This window comes from Oncorhynchus keta, chromosome 34 (genome assembly GCF_023373465.1).
Source record: "Oncorhynchus keta strain PuntledgeMale-10-30-2019 chromosome 34, Oket_V2, whole genome shotgun sequence".
Taxonomy (NCBI): Eukaryota; Metazoa; Chordata; class Actinopteri; order Salmoniformes; family Salmonidae; genus Oncorhynchus; species Oncorhynchus keta.
Window position 1 is genome coordinate 8,525,068 of NC_068454.1, and position 18,673 is coordinate 8,543,740.

General features: G+C 43.6%; 1 protein-coding gene across 3 annotated transcripts in view; it reads right to left on the bottom strand.

Annotated features, from left to right (window-relative positions):
* Positions 1-850: 850 nt before the first annotated feature.
* Positions 851-18,673, bottom strand: part of LOC118366583 (NGFI-A-binding protein 1-like) — a 41,409-nt gene continuing 23,586 nt past the window's right edge. The window contains exons 6-10 of one of the 3 annotated variants that reach the window (XM_052492993.1): positions 14,096-14,423; positions 8,469-8,633; positions 4,352-8,315; positions 4,041-4,166; positions 851-3,718 (exon numbers count right to left, since the gene is read on the bottom strand). In XM_052492993.1, the coding sequence (XP_052348953.1) occupies positions 8,245-8,315; positions 8,469-8,633; positions 14,096-14,423 (564 nt within the window). In that variant the 3' untranslated portion in view covers positions 851-3,718; positions 4,041-4,166; positions 4,352-8,244. Of the gene's footprint in view, positions 3,719-4,040; positions 4,167-4,289; positions 8,316-8,468; positions 8,634-14,095; positions 14,424-18,673 lie in introns of all 3 variants that reach the window. The other 2 variants (XM_052492992.1, XM_052492994.1) reach the window with 2 other exon arrangements.

Consider the following 18,673-nt stretch of genomic DNA (forward strand, 5'->3'; position numbering starts at 1 on the left):
GCTTATTTAAGATGGTGAGGAAGGCATTTAAAAAAAATAACCAGGCGTCCTCTACTGACGGGATGAGGTCAATGTCCTTCCAGGATACACCCGGCCAGGTCGATTAGAAAGGCCTGATCGCTGAGTGTTTCAAGGAGCGTTTGACAGTGATGTGTGGAGGTCGTTTGACTGCTGACCCATTACGGATGCAGGCAATGGGGCAGTGATCGCACTGATCTTGGTTGAATGACAAATAGACACAGACCTCCACCCCTTGTCTTACCGGAGGCAGCTTTTCTGTCTTGCCGATACACGGAAAACCCAGCCAACTGTATAGTATTCATGTCATCATTCAGTCACGACTTAGTGAAACATAAGATATTACAGTTGTTAATGTCCCGTTGGTAGGATAGTCTAGAACGGAGCTCATCCAGTTTATTCTCCAATGATTGCACCTTGGCCAATAGGATGGTTAGTAGAGGCGGGTTACCCACTCATTCACCGGGGAATTCTCACAAGGCACCCAGATCAGCGTTTCCTGTATCGGCGGCGTCTCTTCATGCGAATGACGGGGATTTGGGCCTGGTCTTGCAGCAGTAAATCCTTTGCGTCATTAAATAAAAAATTGTCCAGTTCGAGGTGAGTAATCTCTGTTCTGATATTCAGAAGTTATTTTAGGTCATAAGAGACAGAGGCAGAAACATTATGTACAAAATAAGTTACAAACAACACGAAAAACCGCCCACAAAATAGCACAATTGGTTAGGAGCCCATAAAACGGCAGCCATCTCCTCCGGCACCATTGTATTGATAGTGTGATTTGGTGTAAGGGTTTTCTTCTGGTGAAAGAGAGGCAGACCAAAATGCAGCGTGGTGGTTATTCATGTTTTTAATAAAGACGACTGTACATGAACAGACTATACAAAACAAGAAAAGTGAAAACCTAAACAGTCCTATCTGGTGCAAAAACAGAGACAGAAACAATCACCCACAAAACCCAACACAAAACAGGCTACCGAAATATGATTCCCAAACAGAGACAATGACTAACACCTGCCTCTGATTGAGAACCATATCAGGCCAAACATAGAAATAGACAAACCAGACACACAACATAGAATGCCCACCCAGCTCACGTCCTGACCAACACTAAAACAAGGAAAACGCATACGAACGATGGACAGAACGTGACATTAGGATTATTGTCTTGCTGCATGGCGCAGCTGCGCTTCAGGCTCAGCTCACAGACAGATGGCCTGACATTCTCCTGTAGAAATCTGATACAGAGCAGAGATCATGGTTCCTTCTACCTGGAAGATCTTCAAGACTCTTGGAAGAATGTTCTATGGACAGATGAATCAAAAGTATAACTTCATGGATGACATGGGTCCCATTATGCCAGGCAAAAACCCAACACTGCATTCTGATAACATTTAGTATCAGAAATATGCAAAAATAGAAAAAAAAAATCAGAAAGGGGTCTGAGACATTTTCACAGCACTGTATGTGTTGTACAATACCTTTTGTTTCCCAGAATATAGCAGAGTGTCGTGAAACTTTCCTCTTCTCTCAAGTTTTTCAAAAATGTTCAAAGGGTAACTGAGTTGAGATGGATACACATGAATAAGGACACTGAGATGTTTTTGAGAGTCGAAGGTTTGAGGAGTATGAACTGGAATATGCTGTCTGAATAACACGGTTCAGAAGCACTGCATGGGCAGAATGTCATTTTTAGGTAGTTATTTTTTTGCAAGGAGATGAAAAATAACTGTGTAGAGGCTGAATTGTCTTTTCACTACTACATTTTTACTGTTGTGTTGGAAGAACAAGACTTTGTTCTGTATCAACGATACAAGTTTATCCGCTATCACTCGAACATGCCCATTTTCCTGAGCTCGCATAACAACGTTTTGTCAAAGTACGGTGACCCTTCAGGATCACAATACGCTGAGTCATAAGACAACTCTATGGAGTTTTCTGAAAGCGAAACTAGAACAGTATTTCTGATGAACACAAAATGTTCACTAGAACTTATCTAGTCAGGTTGTTATCTTGATTCCGAGAGAGCATCTGCAGCCCTGTCACAGAGGACATTTACCTTTACCTAAACATAAATTCTCAGAAGTTGTTTTGGCTTGTCTAGCTAACCTTCTTACTATGTGCTATCCACCATTTAAAAAAAAAAAATTGAGTTCAACTAAAAAAATATATAAATAAAAAAGCACAAATTATTTTTGGGGAAACAGGACAGCCCCACGAAAGGTAATCCACCATCAGATAAAACCAAAAAAGAGTTTATTGTTCATGTGCTGTATAACACATTAAATGTAAGTGTTTACAAAACAATAGGGTGCATGACATCATCTAATGATGTTTTTACCAACAACAACTCTGACAAGAACAAATTCTACAGACAAACACAAACAGGTTCATCCCAAAGTTAGTAATGTATCATTCTACTGTATAGTATACAAAGCTGTTACGAGTCACAACACGGGGTCAGGTCAAAGGTCGCTGCTGCAGAGGAAACTTACAAGGAACTAAGGTAGTTCAGAAATCATCCTTCTTGTGAAGCTGGTTGTTGGTAGCCTGGGAACCAGTCTGTTTCTTACTGTATTTGGAGGTAGCTTTTTTTAAATACTGAAACAGTCAGGAAGTCAAGCTACATTTAGCTTTTAGGTATAGGTAGAATTCAGGTGAAGATTACTGAATCAATCATCCTGCCAACATTTTTCCATGACTTAAGGGGAAACAATTTAGACGTTCTAATAATTTTACAATACAGTTTTCATGATGAGGGTGGATGTAGATGCTCATTAGGCCATTACTTAATGAATCTCACTTATGAAAATGGTCAAAGATCTGCATGCAATAAATGATGTGTTCTGAACAAAAATACCTCCAATAAATTATACAAATGTATATTTTACACTCACATTTAGGTTAGTTCACTAAATATACAAATGCACACTATTTTCTCCTACTAGGGTAAGTCAACGCACAATACTACAGTTGTTAAGTGCTTATCCTGGCTACTGTGTATGTGTCAATATCCTCTGGCTAGCTTCTCCTGACTAAATCATCATTGAATACTGTGTTTTAACCCTTTACACTTGTGGGTGTTGGGCTAAATTGAAATGTTTCTTAATGAAGAAATATGAAATACATATGCATAAGCATGGTACAGTACAATTGTAAGGGAACAGTTGGGAGGTTATGTGGAAATTATCTGACCAAAAGGTAAGGACACAACAGTTCACCGGACACAATACTGAATGCAAACATCACACTGTTGATATTATGTGCCTTTGACATTTACTGTACTTTTCACAGCAATCTGAAAATATTCTGGATACATTCAGCAATATTATAAGAATATTTGTGGAAAATGTGGGGTAGGTGCAACACAAGACAAACAATGACAGGGGTTTGAGTGACAGAACTAACTCCAAAGTGTGCCCAGTTCCAAAGTAATTTCAATGAACTTTAAAAGAAGTCTAACTATAAGGTGCTTTTTTGAGCTCTCCTTATGTAGCTGTGCTGTTGAGGAACTTGTCGTTGTTTTGTTTGCCATCACACAATTACCGTTGTTCTTTATGCAATCCAGAAACGGTCCATTATAAATCACAATCTGTGTCAGCTTTTTATATTGCCAAGATGACTAACTTATACAATAACGACTGTACATCAAACAGACTCATTCTGTTCAGAACAACCCAGGGTATGACGGCCATGTCACCTTGTAGCTGAACATCAGACTCATTCTGTTCAGAACAACCCAGGGTATGACGGCCATGTCGCCTTGCAGCTGTACATCACAGACTCATTCTGTTCAGAACAACCCAGGGTATGACGGCCATCACCTTGTAGCTGTACATCAAACAGACTCATTCTGTTCAGAACAACCCAGGGTATGACGGCCATGTCACCTTGTAGCTGTACATCAAACAGACTCATTCTGTTCAGAACAACCCAGGGTATGACGGCCATGTCACCTTGTAGCTGAACATCAAACAGACTCATTCTGTTCAGAACAACCCAGGGTATGACGGCCATGTCACCTTGTAGCTGAACATCAGACTCATTCTGTTCAGAACAACCCAGGGTATGACGGCCATGTCACCTTGTAGCTGAACATCACAGACTCATTCTGTTCAGAACAACCCAGGGTATGACGGCCATGTCACCTTGTAGCTGAACATCACAGACTCATTCTGTTCAGAACAACCCAGGGTATGTGTCACCTTGTAGCTGAACATCAAACAGACTCATTCTGTTCAGAACAACCCAGGGTATGACGGCCATGTCACCTTGTAGCTGAACATCAGACTCATTCTGTTCAGAACAACCCAGGGTATGACGGCCATGTCACCTTGTAGCTGAACATCAGACTCATTCTGTTCAGAACAACCCAGGGTATGACGGCCATGTCGCCTTGCAGCTGTACATCAAACATAGAGATCATAAACATTGACACTGTATATGACATGAGTTGTGAAATGGAAATGTGAAGTGCACATTTGGACTCAAAGGTGTTTGACTTGCTTTTCTGACATCAAATAGATATTTATTAGAATCCTCGAAGTCTCATCTTTCATAGTACATCCAGTCATCTTAATTTACAGCACTTCCCTTAGACAACATAACATTTGCAAAAGTTTCCCACTGGCGGGAGGGATGGGGGCAACTTCTTGTTGCATGTGGTGCTCAAGTTCAGATCAGCTGAACCCATACAGAGCTGTGAAGCACAGAGCCTGAGCTCTGTCATTTATAGCATGTTACTTACTATACAGGCACTGAGCTCTGATGTCATTTATAGCATGTTACTGTACAGGCACTGAGCTCTGATGTCATTTATAGCATGTTACTGTACAGGCACTGAGCTCTGATGTCATTTATAGCATGTTACTGTACAGGCACTCCAATTTAGGCGAAGTGGAAAATAATTTAAACGTTTATTTTTTTGTGCACTGTCACTAACTATTGCATGAAAATGGATAACAGAATGTATGAATGTAACTGAAAGAAGAGGTAATCTTTCTAAACATCAATACAGTTAGTGAGACAGCTTAACTAGGTACAATACCGAATTATGAATTTGAGACAGAAACTTTTTTTGTTAAACTTCTTGATCTAAAAGTGACATTAAGATAGTATCCCAGGGACTCATGTAATTGAATACATTACTGAAGCGTTCTATAAAGTAACATGTACATCATAGTCATTCATGGGAGAATATGATAATAAAATAAATAAAAGTATAAAATAAATACTTTGGATGGAGAATCTAAAAACATGACGATGCATTTTTGTATCAAGCAGTACTACATACAGTTGAAGTGGGACGTTTACATACACCGTAGCCAACTACATTTCACAATTCCTGACATTTAATCCCAGTAAAAATTCCCTGTTTTAGGTCAGTCAGGATCCTCACTTTCTTTTAAGAATGTGAAATGTCAGAATAATAGTAGAGATAATGATTTATTTCAGCTTTTATTTCTTTCATCACAGAAGTTTACATACACTGAATTAAGATTTGGTAGCATTGCCTTTAAAATTGTTTAACTTTGGTCAAACGTTTCGGGTAGCCACCCACAAGCTTCCCACAATAAGTTGGGTGAATTTTGGCCCATTCTTCCTGACAGAGCTGGTGGAACTGAGTCAGGTTTGTAGGCCACCTTGCACTCACGTGCTTTTTCATTCCTGTCCACACATTTTCTGTTGAGGTCAGGGCATTGTGATGGCCACTCCAAGACCTTGACTTTGTTGTCCTTAAGCAATTTTGCCACAACTGTGGAAGTATGCTTGGGGTCAACGTCCATTTGGAAGACCCATTTGCGACCAAGCTTTAACTTCCTGACTGATGTCTTGAGATGTTGCTTCAATATATCTACATCCCTTCCTCATAATGCCATCTATTTTGTGAAGTGCACCAGTCCCTCCTGCAGAAAAGCACCTCCACAACATGATGCTGCCACCCCCGTGCTTCACGGTTGGAATGGTGTTCCTCAGCTTGCAAGTCTCCCCCTTTTTCCCCCAAACATAACAATGGTCATTATGGCCAAACAGTTCTATTTTTGTTCCATCAGCCCAACCAGAGGACATTTCTCCAAAAAGTATGATCTTTGTCCCCATGTGCAGTTGCAAATCGTAGTCTGGCTTTTTTATGCCGGTCTTGGAGCAGTTGCTTCTTCCTTGCTGAGCACCCTTTCAGGTTATGTCGATATAGGACTCGTTTTACTGTGGATATAGATACTTTTGTACCGGTTTTCTCCAGCATCTTCACAAGGTCCTTTGCTGTTGTTCTGGGATTGATTTGCACTTTTCGCACAAAAAGAACGTTCATCTCTAGGAGTCTCCTTCCTGAGCGGTATGACGGCTGCGTGGTTCCATGGTGTTTATACTTGCATACCGTTGTTTGTACAGATGAACGTGGTACCTTCAGGCATTTGGAAATTGCTCACAAGGATGAACCTGATGAGTGGAGGTCAACTATTTTTGGTTGGTTTGGCTGATTTCTTTTGATTTTCCCATGATGTCAAGCAAAGAGGCACTGAGTTTGAAGGTAGTCCTTGAAATATATCCACAGGTACACCTCCAATTGACTCAAATTAGCCTATCAGAAGCTTCTAAAGCCATCACATCATTTTCTGGAATTTTCCAAGCTGTTTAAAGGTACAGTCAACTTAGTGCATGTAAACTTCTGACCCACTGGAATTCTGATACAGTGAATTATAAGTGAAATAATCTGTCTGTAAACAATTGTTGGAAAAATTACTTGTGTCATGCACAAAGTAGAAGTCCTAACCGACTTGCCAAAACTATAGTTTGTTAACAAGAAATTTGTGGAGTGGTTGATAAACACGTTTTAATGACTCCAACCTAAGTGTATGTAAACTTCTGACTTCAACTGTATCTGTTCGAGGTCATCTTGAGGGGAACTAAGACTATGGCTAACGCTAGTCAACAGGAAATAGAACTACTGCACAGTGACCACGATCCCCACAACTGGGAAAACGAGACATTGACACTGGGTTTCTCAACAACACATTGTCGGTGTTGCTCTACTTATACACACTTGGTTTTGTACTAGTTAAAGTGAGAAGGTGGGATATAAAACCCTGTTATTACTGTTTTGTAGTTCAGACTCTACTACTTCTAGGATTTCCCTTCCGTTTAGTAAGACAGAGTACGTCAACGTCTCCATTTATATGGCCTCTGAGGCCCTTGTCATGAAAATCCCTACTTGTGCTTATTCTTGATGGCTATCATACACACCCGATGTTATCACAGAAAACTGTCTTGCAATAATATACAAATATGGTACTTTGTTGTCCCATAGGTTGTCATCCCATATGTTGTCGTCCAAATATTTTGCCATCCCATATGTTGTCCCCCCATATGTTGTTGTCGTCTCATATGTTGGGGTGGCAGGGTATCCTAGTGGTTAGAGCGTTGGACTAGTAACCGAAAAGTTGCAAGATCAAAACCCCGAGCTGACAAGGTAAAAATTTGTCGTTCTGCCCCTGAACAAGGCAGTTAACCCACTGTTCCTAGGCCATCATTGAACGTAAGAATTTGTTCTTAACTGACTTGCCAAGTTAAATAAAGGTAAAAATGTAAATGTTGTTGTCGTCCCATATGTAAATTCCAAATGAAGGCTCTCACTGAATTGTAATAAATATTTAAGTTGGTGTCATAAATGAAAGCCTCTAAGTTTTTTTTTAATCACCATTAGAACCTTGGATGAGTCAACTCATGGTAACACCATGGTAACACCATGGTAACCCGGCACTTTGTCAACATAAATAAGACTTTTCTGAGCCAAATCCTGGTTGACTCAAAGTCGGTGGAACTTCTAGTGTTGTCCTGGTAACTGACGTCCTAATTTTACACAGCACATATTTAAATGACATCAACGACAAATAAACACTTTTCAGTGTCAGAATTCTGTATGTACAAATACATCTACAGACCCCTCGCCGTCAGTCTTGAAAGCAAGAAAGGAGAACGGTAGAGTAGGGAAGGGAGGGGGAATCAACACAGTCAGTGAAAATACAAAACATGGGAGAAATAAAGGCTCTCTAGGTGCTTTGGCAAAAAATAAACTACATGTAAAATCCCTTATCTTGAGGCAACATTGGTTGTTAAGGCTCTAATGCAGCTGTGCTTGTTTAGTATTGCCCAACGACGACTGTGTTGTGAAAGAGGGATGCGCAAGGAGGAAGAGGAGGAGGAGAGGTGCTATCTGGAATCCTCCGGCTATGATTTGATGGTCTTCTTGTCAGAAAGGCTGAGAGCCCCTTGGGAGAAGTCAGCCCCGTTCCCATTTTCTGGAATGAGAGAGAAAATAAATAAATAGGAGTTGGATATCTCATGATTCAGCATGAGAGAACTATGACAAAGAATAAACAAACTAATTCAGTATCTCAGTAACAAATGATGAATTGTGAATGAACAATAAGAGAGCATCTCTAGGGGCAGACCTATGGTCAGAGTTTTGCACTTGACATTGCTATGGTGACTCGTGGTCGGGGTCTTTCCCTCCCTTTTGCCGTGATGCCTCTTCAGCTCATTGGCTAGTTGTTTCCCCAGGGGTGTGTCTCCATTCGACTTTTGACCATCCACCTGCAGGTTCAGTGGCCTCTCCCCTGCAGGAACACACAGCTAGGTAAGGATGAAGTTAGGATACAGACAGCTAGGTCAAATCAAATTTTATTTGTCACAAGCGCCGAATACAACAAGTGTAGACCTTACAGTGAAATGTTTACTAACAAGCCTTTAACCAACAATGCAGTTAAAAAAAACAAAAAAAAAAAAGAAATAAACTAACAAATAATTAAAGAGCAGCAGTAAAATAACAATAGCGAGGCTATATGGTGGGGGGGCAAAGCAAGTAGTCTGGGTTGCCATTTTGATTAGCTGTTCAGGAATCTTATGGCTTGGGGGTAGAAGCTGTTTAGAAGCCTCTTGGACCAAGACGTGGCGCTCCGGTACCCCTTGCCTTGTGGTAGCAGAAAGAACAGTCTACGACTGGGTTGTCTTTGACAATTTTCTTTGTCTTTCTCTAACACCGCCTGGTATAGAGGTCCTGGATGGCAGGAAGCTTGGCCCCAGTGATGTACTGGGACGTGCGCACTACCCTCTGTAGTGCCTTACGGTCGGAGGCCGAGCAGTTGCCATATACCAGGCACTGATGCAAGCAGTCTGGATACTCTTGTTGGTGCAGCTGTAGAAACTTTTGAGGATCTGAGGACCCATGCCAAATCTTTTCAGTCTCCGGAGGGGGAATAGGTTTTGTCGTGCCCTTTTCACGACTGTCTTGGTGTGCATGGACCATGTTCGTTTGTTCGTGATTTGGACACCAAGGAACTTGAAGCTCTCAACCTGCACCTCCACTAAAGCCCCATTGATGAGAATGGGGGCGTGCTCGGTCCTCCTCTTCCTGTAGTCCACAATCATCTCCTTAGTCTTGATCACGTTGAGGGAGAGGTTGTTGTCCTGGCACCACACAGCCAGGTCTCTGACTCCTCCCTATAGGCTGTCTCGTCGTTGTTGGAGATTAGGACTACCACTGTTGTGTCATCGGCAAACTTAATGATGGCGTTGGGAGACGTGCTTGGTCTTGCAGTCATGAGTGAACATGGAGTACAGGAGGGGAATGAATACACACCCTTGAGGGGCCCCCGTGTTGAGGATCAGCGTGGTGAATATGTTCCGATGGGGGAGGCCCATCGGAAGTCCAGGATCCAGATCCAGAGGGAGGTATTTAGTTTTGTAATGAGCTTTGAAGGTACTATGGTGTTGAATGCTGAGCTGTAGTCGTAGTCAATGAATAGCATTCTTACATAGGTGTTCCTTTTGTACAGGTGTGAAAGGGCAGTGTGGAGTTCAAAAGAGATTGCATAATTTGTGGATCTGTTGGGGCGGTATGCAAATTGGAGTGGGTCTAGGGTTTCTGGGATAATTTGTTGATGTGAGCCATGATCAGGCTTTCAAAGCACTTCATGGCTACAGACTTGAGTGCTACGGGTCGGTAGTAATTTAGTCAGATTACCTTAGTTTTCTTGGCCACAGGGACTATGGTGCTCTGCTTGAAACATGTTGGTATTACAGACTCAGTCAGGGACATGTTGAAAATGTCAGTGAAGACACTTGCCAGTTGGTCAGCGCATGCTCGGAGTACACGTCCTGGTAATCTGTCTGGCCATGCGGCCTTGTGAATGTTGACATGTTTAAAAGGTCTTACTCACATCAGTTGCGGAGAGCGTGATCACACAGTCGTCCGGAACAGCTGGTGCTTTCATGCATGTTTCAGTGTTAGTTGCCTCGAAAAGAGCATAGATGTAATTTAGCTCTTCTGGTAGGCTAGTGTCACTGGGCAGCTCTTGGCTGTGCTTCCCTTTGTAGTCTTTCATGTTTTGCAAGCCCTGCCACATCCGACGAGCGTCAGAGCCGTGTGTAGTATGATTCGAACTTTGTCCTGTATTGATGCTTTGCCTGTTTGATAGTTCGTCAGCGGGCATTGTGGGATTTCTTATAAGCTTCTGGGTTAGTGTCCCGCTCCTTGAAAGAGACACCTCTACCCTTTAGCTCAGTGCAGATGTTGCCTGACTGTACTGAGGCAGAGAGCTGTAATTTAACCTGTACTGAGGCAGAGAGCTGTAATTGAACCTGTACTGAGGCAGAGAGCTGTAATTTAACCTGTACTGAGGCAGAGAGCAGAGAGCTGTAATTGAACCTGTACTTAGGCAGAGAGCTGTAATTTAACCTGTACTGAGGCAGAGAGCTGTAATTGAACCTGTACTGAGGCAGAGAGCTGTAATTGAACCTGTACTGAGGCAGAGAGCTGTAATTTAACCTGTACTGAGGCAGAGAGCAGAGAGCTGTAATTGAACCTGTACTTAGGCAGAGAGCAGAGAGATGTAATTTAACCTGTACTGAGGCAGAGAGCAGAGAGATGTAATTTAACCTGTACTGAGGCAGAGAGCTGTAATTGAACCTGTACTGAGGCAGAGAGCATTAATTGAACCTGTACTGAGGCAGAGAGCTGTAATTGAACCTGTACTGAGGCAGAGAGCAGTAATTGAACCTGTACTGAGGCAGAGAGCTGTAATTGAACCTGTACTGAGGCAGAGAGCTGTAATTGAACCTGTACTGAGGCAGAGAGCTGTAATTCAACCTGTACTGAGGCAGAAAGCTGTAATTGAACCTGTACTGAGGCAGAGAGCTGTAATTGAACCTGTACTGAGGCAGAGAGCTGTAATTGCACCTGTACTGAGGCAGAGAGCTGTAATTGCACCTGTACTGAGGCAGAGAGCTGTAATTGAACCTGTACTGAGGCAGAGAGCTGTAATTGAACCTGTACTGAGGCAGAGAGCTGTAATTGAACCTGTACTGAGGCAGAGAGCTGTAATTGAAACTGTACTGAGGCAGAGAGCTGTAATTGAACCTGTACTGAGGCAGAGAGCTGTAATTGAACCTGTACTGAGGCAGAGAGCTGTAATTGAACCTGTACTGAGGCAGAGAGCTGTAATTGAACCTGTACTGAGGCAGAGAGCTGTAATTGAAACTGTACTGAGGCAGAGAGCTGTAATTGAACCTGTACTGAGGCAGAGAGCAGAGAGCTGTAATTGAAACTGTACTGAGGCAGAGAGCTGTAATTTAACCTGTACTGAGGCAGAGAGCTGTAATTTAATCTGTACTGAGGCAGAGAGCTGTAATTGAACCTGTACTGAGGCAGAGAGCTGTAATTTAACCTGTACTGAGGCAGAGAGCTGTAATTGAACCTGTACTGAGGCAGAGAGCTGTAATTTAACCTGTAATGGACAGACTGCTCTTTAATTACTTCTTACTTTAATTTCCTATTCTTATTCATATTTTTATTTTTTTAACTGCATAGTTGGTTAGGGGCTCGTAAGTAAGCATTTCACTGTAAGGTGAAATGTAAGGTCACTGTAAGGTGAATACACCTGTTGTATTCGGCGCATGTGACAAACAATTTGATTTGATTACGCTACTGCTACTCTCTGTTTATCATATATGCATCGTCACTTTAACCATATCTACATGTACATACTACCTCAATCAGCCTGACTAACTGTCTGTATGTAGCCTTGCTACTGTATATAGCCTCGCTACTGTTATTTTTCACTGTTGTTTATTATTTCATTACTAATCTATTGTTCACCTAATACATTTTAAGTTAAAAAAAAAGTTAAGCATGTCACTGTAAGGTGAGCATGACAGCGTAACACACAAGGGGTGGAACAGTGGCAAAGGTACCCACAGGACCAACAGAATAATATTATTCTGAGGAGAGATTAAATACTATTAATACAACCAGTTGTAATCAGCGTACATGACAAATAAACTTTGATTTAATTGAATTGTGCAGGAAGTCTCTCTTCTCAACAGAAGACACATTTCTGATATAACATAATGATAATAAAAGTACTGTAGTATTGTGCTGTGTATGAAAAGTGTTAGTCACGCCACATTGCTGTCAATGCTGTTTATGAAGACCCAGAGGTAGAGCACAAAGGAAGACAATTCAGTCTGTGTACATGTGTGTGTGTGTTTTATTGTGTTTAAGTGTGTGTGGTTACGCGCCGTGCGAGCATAAAAGGAAACAGAGGAAGCAGGTGAACGTGTTAACGTTGCGGTGTCATGCTGTTGACTGTGTGAGGTTGAGTTTGTGAAAGTAGAGAGGTCGTGTCATCCTTCATCCTCAGTGCTCACCACACACTCATCGTTGTCTCAAATGACGCACGTTTTCCGGTCGAAACCGTTTCCCGAAGAGTTTGTGCATATATTATGATGATGTTTTGTGGCGTTGTTTGTTTGTTTTGGACAACATTGAGGGTTTTTTCCGGCTGTTCGGGCGCACAAAATGTTTCCTGGATCCAAGCCGATGTTCAGAGCCGAAGTCTACGCCCCTTTGTGGGTGATTGATCAACAGTAGGGATTATTCAATAAAGTCTTTGTTGTCTTTCAATGAGAGACAATTTGTTTTCATGCGCGTTTTAATTGACAAATACTGCACTAAACATCTCAGTTAGATGTAAAATTGTACGAATAAGATCTCCTTGGCAAAAATGTCAAAATTCATGAAAGATTTCTTGAGATATCTTAAGATTTAATTTGGACGATTTGGACAAACTCAAAATGGACAAACAGTACTATTGCCACTCTGTTTTTCAAGCGAAGGTCGTTTCAAGCAAAGGTCTTTTAAGGGAGTATGCGAGCACACTTGTTTGTACTAGCTAGAGTTCGACTAGGCGCCAGCCAAACCGCAGCATTTTTATTGTCTCATGTGCGAAAAATGCTAATATCAGTCCCATGACTTGAATGGGATTTGTGCTACAAATGTTAAAACGTTTAGTATGTGCAAACAGTTTCAGGGAAACTACACCAAAGCATGGATTGCTGTCATACCTTGTCCACAGACTGCTTACAGGGTCAAGAAATCAATGTTTAATTTTGTAATTTGGTTGAATTATCCATTTAAGAGGGCTTCAGGGTAAATCAATAGCTGCCTCAAAGCAAACTTAAAAACAACTCAGAGCATTTATAACCTTTATATATACACACACACGTCTGCTTTCTGAGGACCTAGATAGTTGGTGTGTATATATTGATATGCTACATGTGCCATTTGTGTGGACCCCAGGAAGAGTAGCTGCTACGTCACAACAGCTAATGGGGATGTAATAAAACACACACACACACACACACACACACACACACACACACACACACACACACACACACACACACACACACACACACACACACACACACACACACACACACACACACACGCACGCACCTGGACCCATCCTGAAAGTCCCCAAAACCTCCCCCCAAAAACAAATGACAGAGAAATGAAAGTGTGACTAGGAAATGAAACAAAGGCAGTGTATATTTAACCAGCAGAAATAGAAGGGTGGCGAACAGTGGCACCACTGACCCAATGTTAACGTTTTATCCTCCTTACTCCAACCTTAACCCTGGTTCCTACACTTAACCTCAACACCTAATTCATTCAACTTTACGTTTTCGTTCTGCCGGTCCAATATACACTTCCTAACATGAATGTGGAATGACTGACCTGGCGGTAGACTGGTGCTATCAGTGGAGACTCTGTTGACATGGTGACGGTGTTCTGGGTTAGTGTTGTGATTCAACCTGAAGGCCCCCAGAGGGACCTTCCACTCCAGAGCCTGCAGTCTGTCCTGGGCCTGCAGTCTGTCCTGGGCCTGCAGTCTGTCCTGGGCCTGCAGTCTGTCCTGGGCCTGCAGTCTGTCCTGGGCCTGCAGTCTGTCCTGGGCCTGCAGTCTGTCCTGGGCCTGCAGTCTGTCCTGGGCCTGCAGTCTGTCCTGGGCCTGCGCTTCGTGATGGATCTCCATCTGTCTGGTCAGCAGACGCTCCAGCTGCAGCTAACACACCCGCATGAACAGACCACACACACACACACAGATGGACAGACGCAGACACACGGACAGACGAGACACACGGACAGACACAGATGGACAGATGCGGACAGACACACACAGATAGAGGCATGCAGAGTTAGAGATAAACAAAAATAAACAAAATATGTTCTCCTGTCTAGATACTGGTTGTTTACGCACCTATCTGTTCTCCTGTCTAGATACTGGTTGTTTACGCACCTATCTGTTCTCCTGTCTAGATACTGGTTGTTTACGCACGTATCTGTTCTCCTGTCTAGATACTGGTTGTTTACGCACCTATCTGTTCTCCTGTCTAGATACTGGTTGTTTACGCACCTATCTGTTCTCCTGTCTAGATACTGGTTGTTTACGCACGTATCTGTTCTCCTGTCTAGATACTGGTTGTTTACGCACGTATCTGTTCTCCTGTCTAGATACTGGTTGTTTACGCACGTATCTGTTCTCCTGTCTAGATACTGGTTGTTTACGCACGTATCTGTTCTCCTGTCTAGATACTGGTTGTTTACGCACCTATCTGTTCTCCTGTCTAGATACTGGTTGTTTTGCGTTCTCCTGCGCCGACAGAGATGTTCTCCTGCTAGATACTGGTTGTTTACCTATCTGTTCTCCTGTCTAGATACGTTCCTAGGAAACTATGCAGTTTTTTTTTTGTTCTCCTGTCGTGTTATTTCTCCTGTCTAGATACTGGTTGTTTACGCACGTTAGTACCCCAGTTCATCTCATCGTTCTCCCTGTCTATACTGGTTGTTTACGCACCTATATGTTTCATTACATACAGTTCTCCTGTCTAGAACTGAACTACTGAATATAAGATCAGTCTAGATACTGGTTGTTTAACTCACCATCTGTTCTCCTGTCTAGATACTGGTTGTTTACGCACCTATCTGTTCTCCTGTCTAGAATATGTTTTGTCTAGATACTGGTTGTTTACGCACGATCTGTTCTCCTGTGTTCTGCCTTTCAAACTCCTGTCTAGGACGCACGTATCTGTTCTCCTGAATGGTTGTTTATCTGTTCTCCTGTCTAGATACTGCAGCAGATACTGGTTGTTTACGCACGTATCTGTTCTCCTGTCTAGATACAAAAAGATACTGGTTGTTTACGACTCTGTTCTCCTGTCAAAACTGGTTGTTTACGCACGTAAGATACTGGTTGTTTACGCGGTCTTCTGGTCAGTTCTCCTGTCTAGATACTGGCCGCACCTATCTGTTCTCCTGTCTAGATACTGGTTGTTTACGGTTCTCCTGTCTAGATACTGGCTGTTTACGCACGTGTTCTCCTGTCTAGATACTGGTTGTTTACACTCTGTTCTCCTAGATACATTCTTCTTTCTCCTGCCAATGTTCTCAGTCTGGTTGTTTACTTGACACGCACAAGGTTGATGAAAGATACTGGTTGTTTACGCACGAGTTCTCCTGTCTAGAGGGTTGTTTTGCGCGCCGAGCATTCCAGAGGGACATCAGATCTGGACGAATGTTCTTTGCTTCACGGAAACATGGCTCACTGGAGAGACGCTATCTGAGGCGGTGCAGCCTTCTTGCCAACCAGTCTCTTGGTTTCTCCACGCATCTGTTCTCCTGTCTGGAGAAACAAACATCTTTCTGGTAAGAAGAGTGGCGGGGGCGTATGCCTTATGGCTAACGAGACATGGTGTGATGAAAGAAACATACAGGAACTCAAATCCTTCTGTTCACCTGATTTAGAATTCCTCACAATCAAATGTAGACCGCATTATCGACCAAGAGAATTCTCTTCGATTATAATCACAGCCGTATATATCCCCCCCAAGCAGACACATCGATGGCTCTGAACGAACTTTATTTAACTCTTTGCAAACTGGAAACCATTTATCCGGAGGCTGCATTCATTGTTGCTGAGGATTTTAACAAGGCTAATCTGAAAACAAGACTCCCTAAATTTTATCAGCATATCGATTGCGCAAACAGGGGTGGAAAAACCTTGGATCATTGTTACTCTAACTTCCGCGACGCATATAAGGCCCTGCCCCACCCCCCTTTCGGAAAAGCTGACCACGACTCCATTTTGTTGATCCCTGCCTACAGACAGAAACTAAAACAAGAGGCTCCCACGCTGAGGTCTGTCCAACGCTGGTCCGACCAAGCTGACTCCACACTCCAAGACTGCTTCCATCACGTGGACTGGGATATGTTTCCATCACGTATTGTTTCGTATTGCGTCAGATAACAATATTGCCGAATACGCTGATTCGGTGTGCGAGTTCATTAGAACGTGCGTTGAAGATGTCGTTCCCATAGCAACGATTAAAACATTCCCTAACCAGAAACCGTGGATTGATGGCAGCATTCGCGTGAAACTGGAAGCGCGAACCACTGCTTTTAATCAGGGCAAGGTGTCTGGTAACATGACCGAATACAAACAGTGCAGCTATTCCCTCCGCAAGGCTATCAAACAAGCTAAGCGTCAGTACAGAGACAAAATAGAATCTCAATTCAACGGCTCAGACACAAGAGGCATGTGGCAGGGTCTACAGTCAATCACGGACTACAAGAAGAAATCCAGCCCAGTCACGGACCAGGATGTCTTGCTCCCAGGCAGACTAAATACATTTTTTGCCCGCTTCGAGGACAATACAGTGCCACTGACACGGCCTGCAACGAAAACATGCGGTCTCTCCTTCACTGCAGCCGAGGAAGACATTTAAACGTGTTAACCCTCGCAAGGCTGCAGGCCGAGACGGCATCCCCAGCCGCGCCCTCAGAGCATGCGCAGACCAGCTGGCCGGTGTGTTTACAGACATATTCAATCAATCCCTATACCAGTCTGCTGTTCCCACATGCTTCAAGAGGGCCACCATTGTTCCTGTTCCCAAGAAAGCTAAGGTAACTGAGCTAAACGACTACCGCCCCGTAGCACTCACTTCCGTCATCATGAAGTGCTTTGAGAGACTAGTCAAGGACCATATCACCTCCACCCTACCTGACACCCTAGACCCACTCCAATTTGCTTATCGCCCAAATAGGTCCACAGACGATGCAATCTCAACCACACTGCAAACTGCCCTAACCCATCTGGACAAGAGGAATACCTATGTGAGAATGCTGTTCATCGACTACAGCTCGGCATTCAACACCATAGTACCCTCCAAGCTCGTCATCAAGCTCGAGACCCTGGGTCTCGACCCCGCCCTGTGCAACTGGGTACTGGACTTCCTGACGGGCCGCCCCCAGGTGGTGAGGGTAGGCAACAACATCTCCTCCCCACTGATCCGTAACACTGGGGCCCCACAAGGGTGCGTTCTGAGCCCTCTCCTGTACTCCCTGTTCACCAACGACTGCGTGGCCACGCACGCCTCCAACTCAATCATCAAGTTTGCGGACGACACAACAGTGGTAGGCTTGATTACCAACAACGACGAGACGGCCCACAGGGAGGAGGTGAGGGCCCTCGGAGTGTGGTGTCAGGAAAATAACCTCACACTCAACGTCAACAAAACTCAGGAGATGATTGTGGACTTCAGGAAACAGCAGAGGGAACACCCCCCTATCCACATCGATGGAACAGTAGTGGAGAGGGTAGCAAGTTTTAAGTTCCTCGGCATACACATCACAGACAAACTGAATTGGTCCACTCACACAGACAGCTTCGTGAAGAAGGTGCAGCAGCGCCTCTTCAACCTCAGGAGGCTGAAGAAATTCGGCTTGTCACCAAAAGCACTCACAAACTTCTACAGATGCACAATCGAGAGCATCCTGACGGGCTGTATCACCGCCTGGTACGGCAACTGCTCCGCCCTCAACCGTAAGGCTCTCCAGAGGGTAGTGAGGTCTGCACAACGCATCACCGGGGCAAACTACCTGCCCTCCAGGACACCTACACCACCCGATGTTACAGGAAGGCCATAAAGATCATCAAGGACATCAACCACCCGAGCCACTGCCTGTTCACCCCGCTATCATCCAGAAGACGAGGTCAGTACAGGTGCATCAAAGCTGGGACTGAGAGACTGAAAAACAGCTTCTATCTCAAGGCCATCAGACTGTTAAACAGCCACCACTAACATTGAGTAGCTGCTGCCAACACACTGACACTGACACTGACTGAGCCAGTCAGTCAGTGAGCCAGCCAGCCATCCATCCAGTCATCCAGTTCATCAGCCAGCCATCCATCCAGTTATCCAGCTCATCAGCCAGCCATCCATCCAGTTTTCCAGTCAGTCAGTCACACAGTCAGTC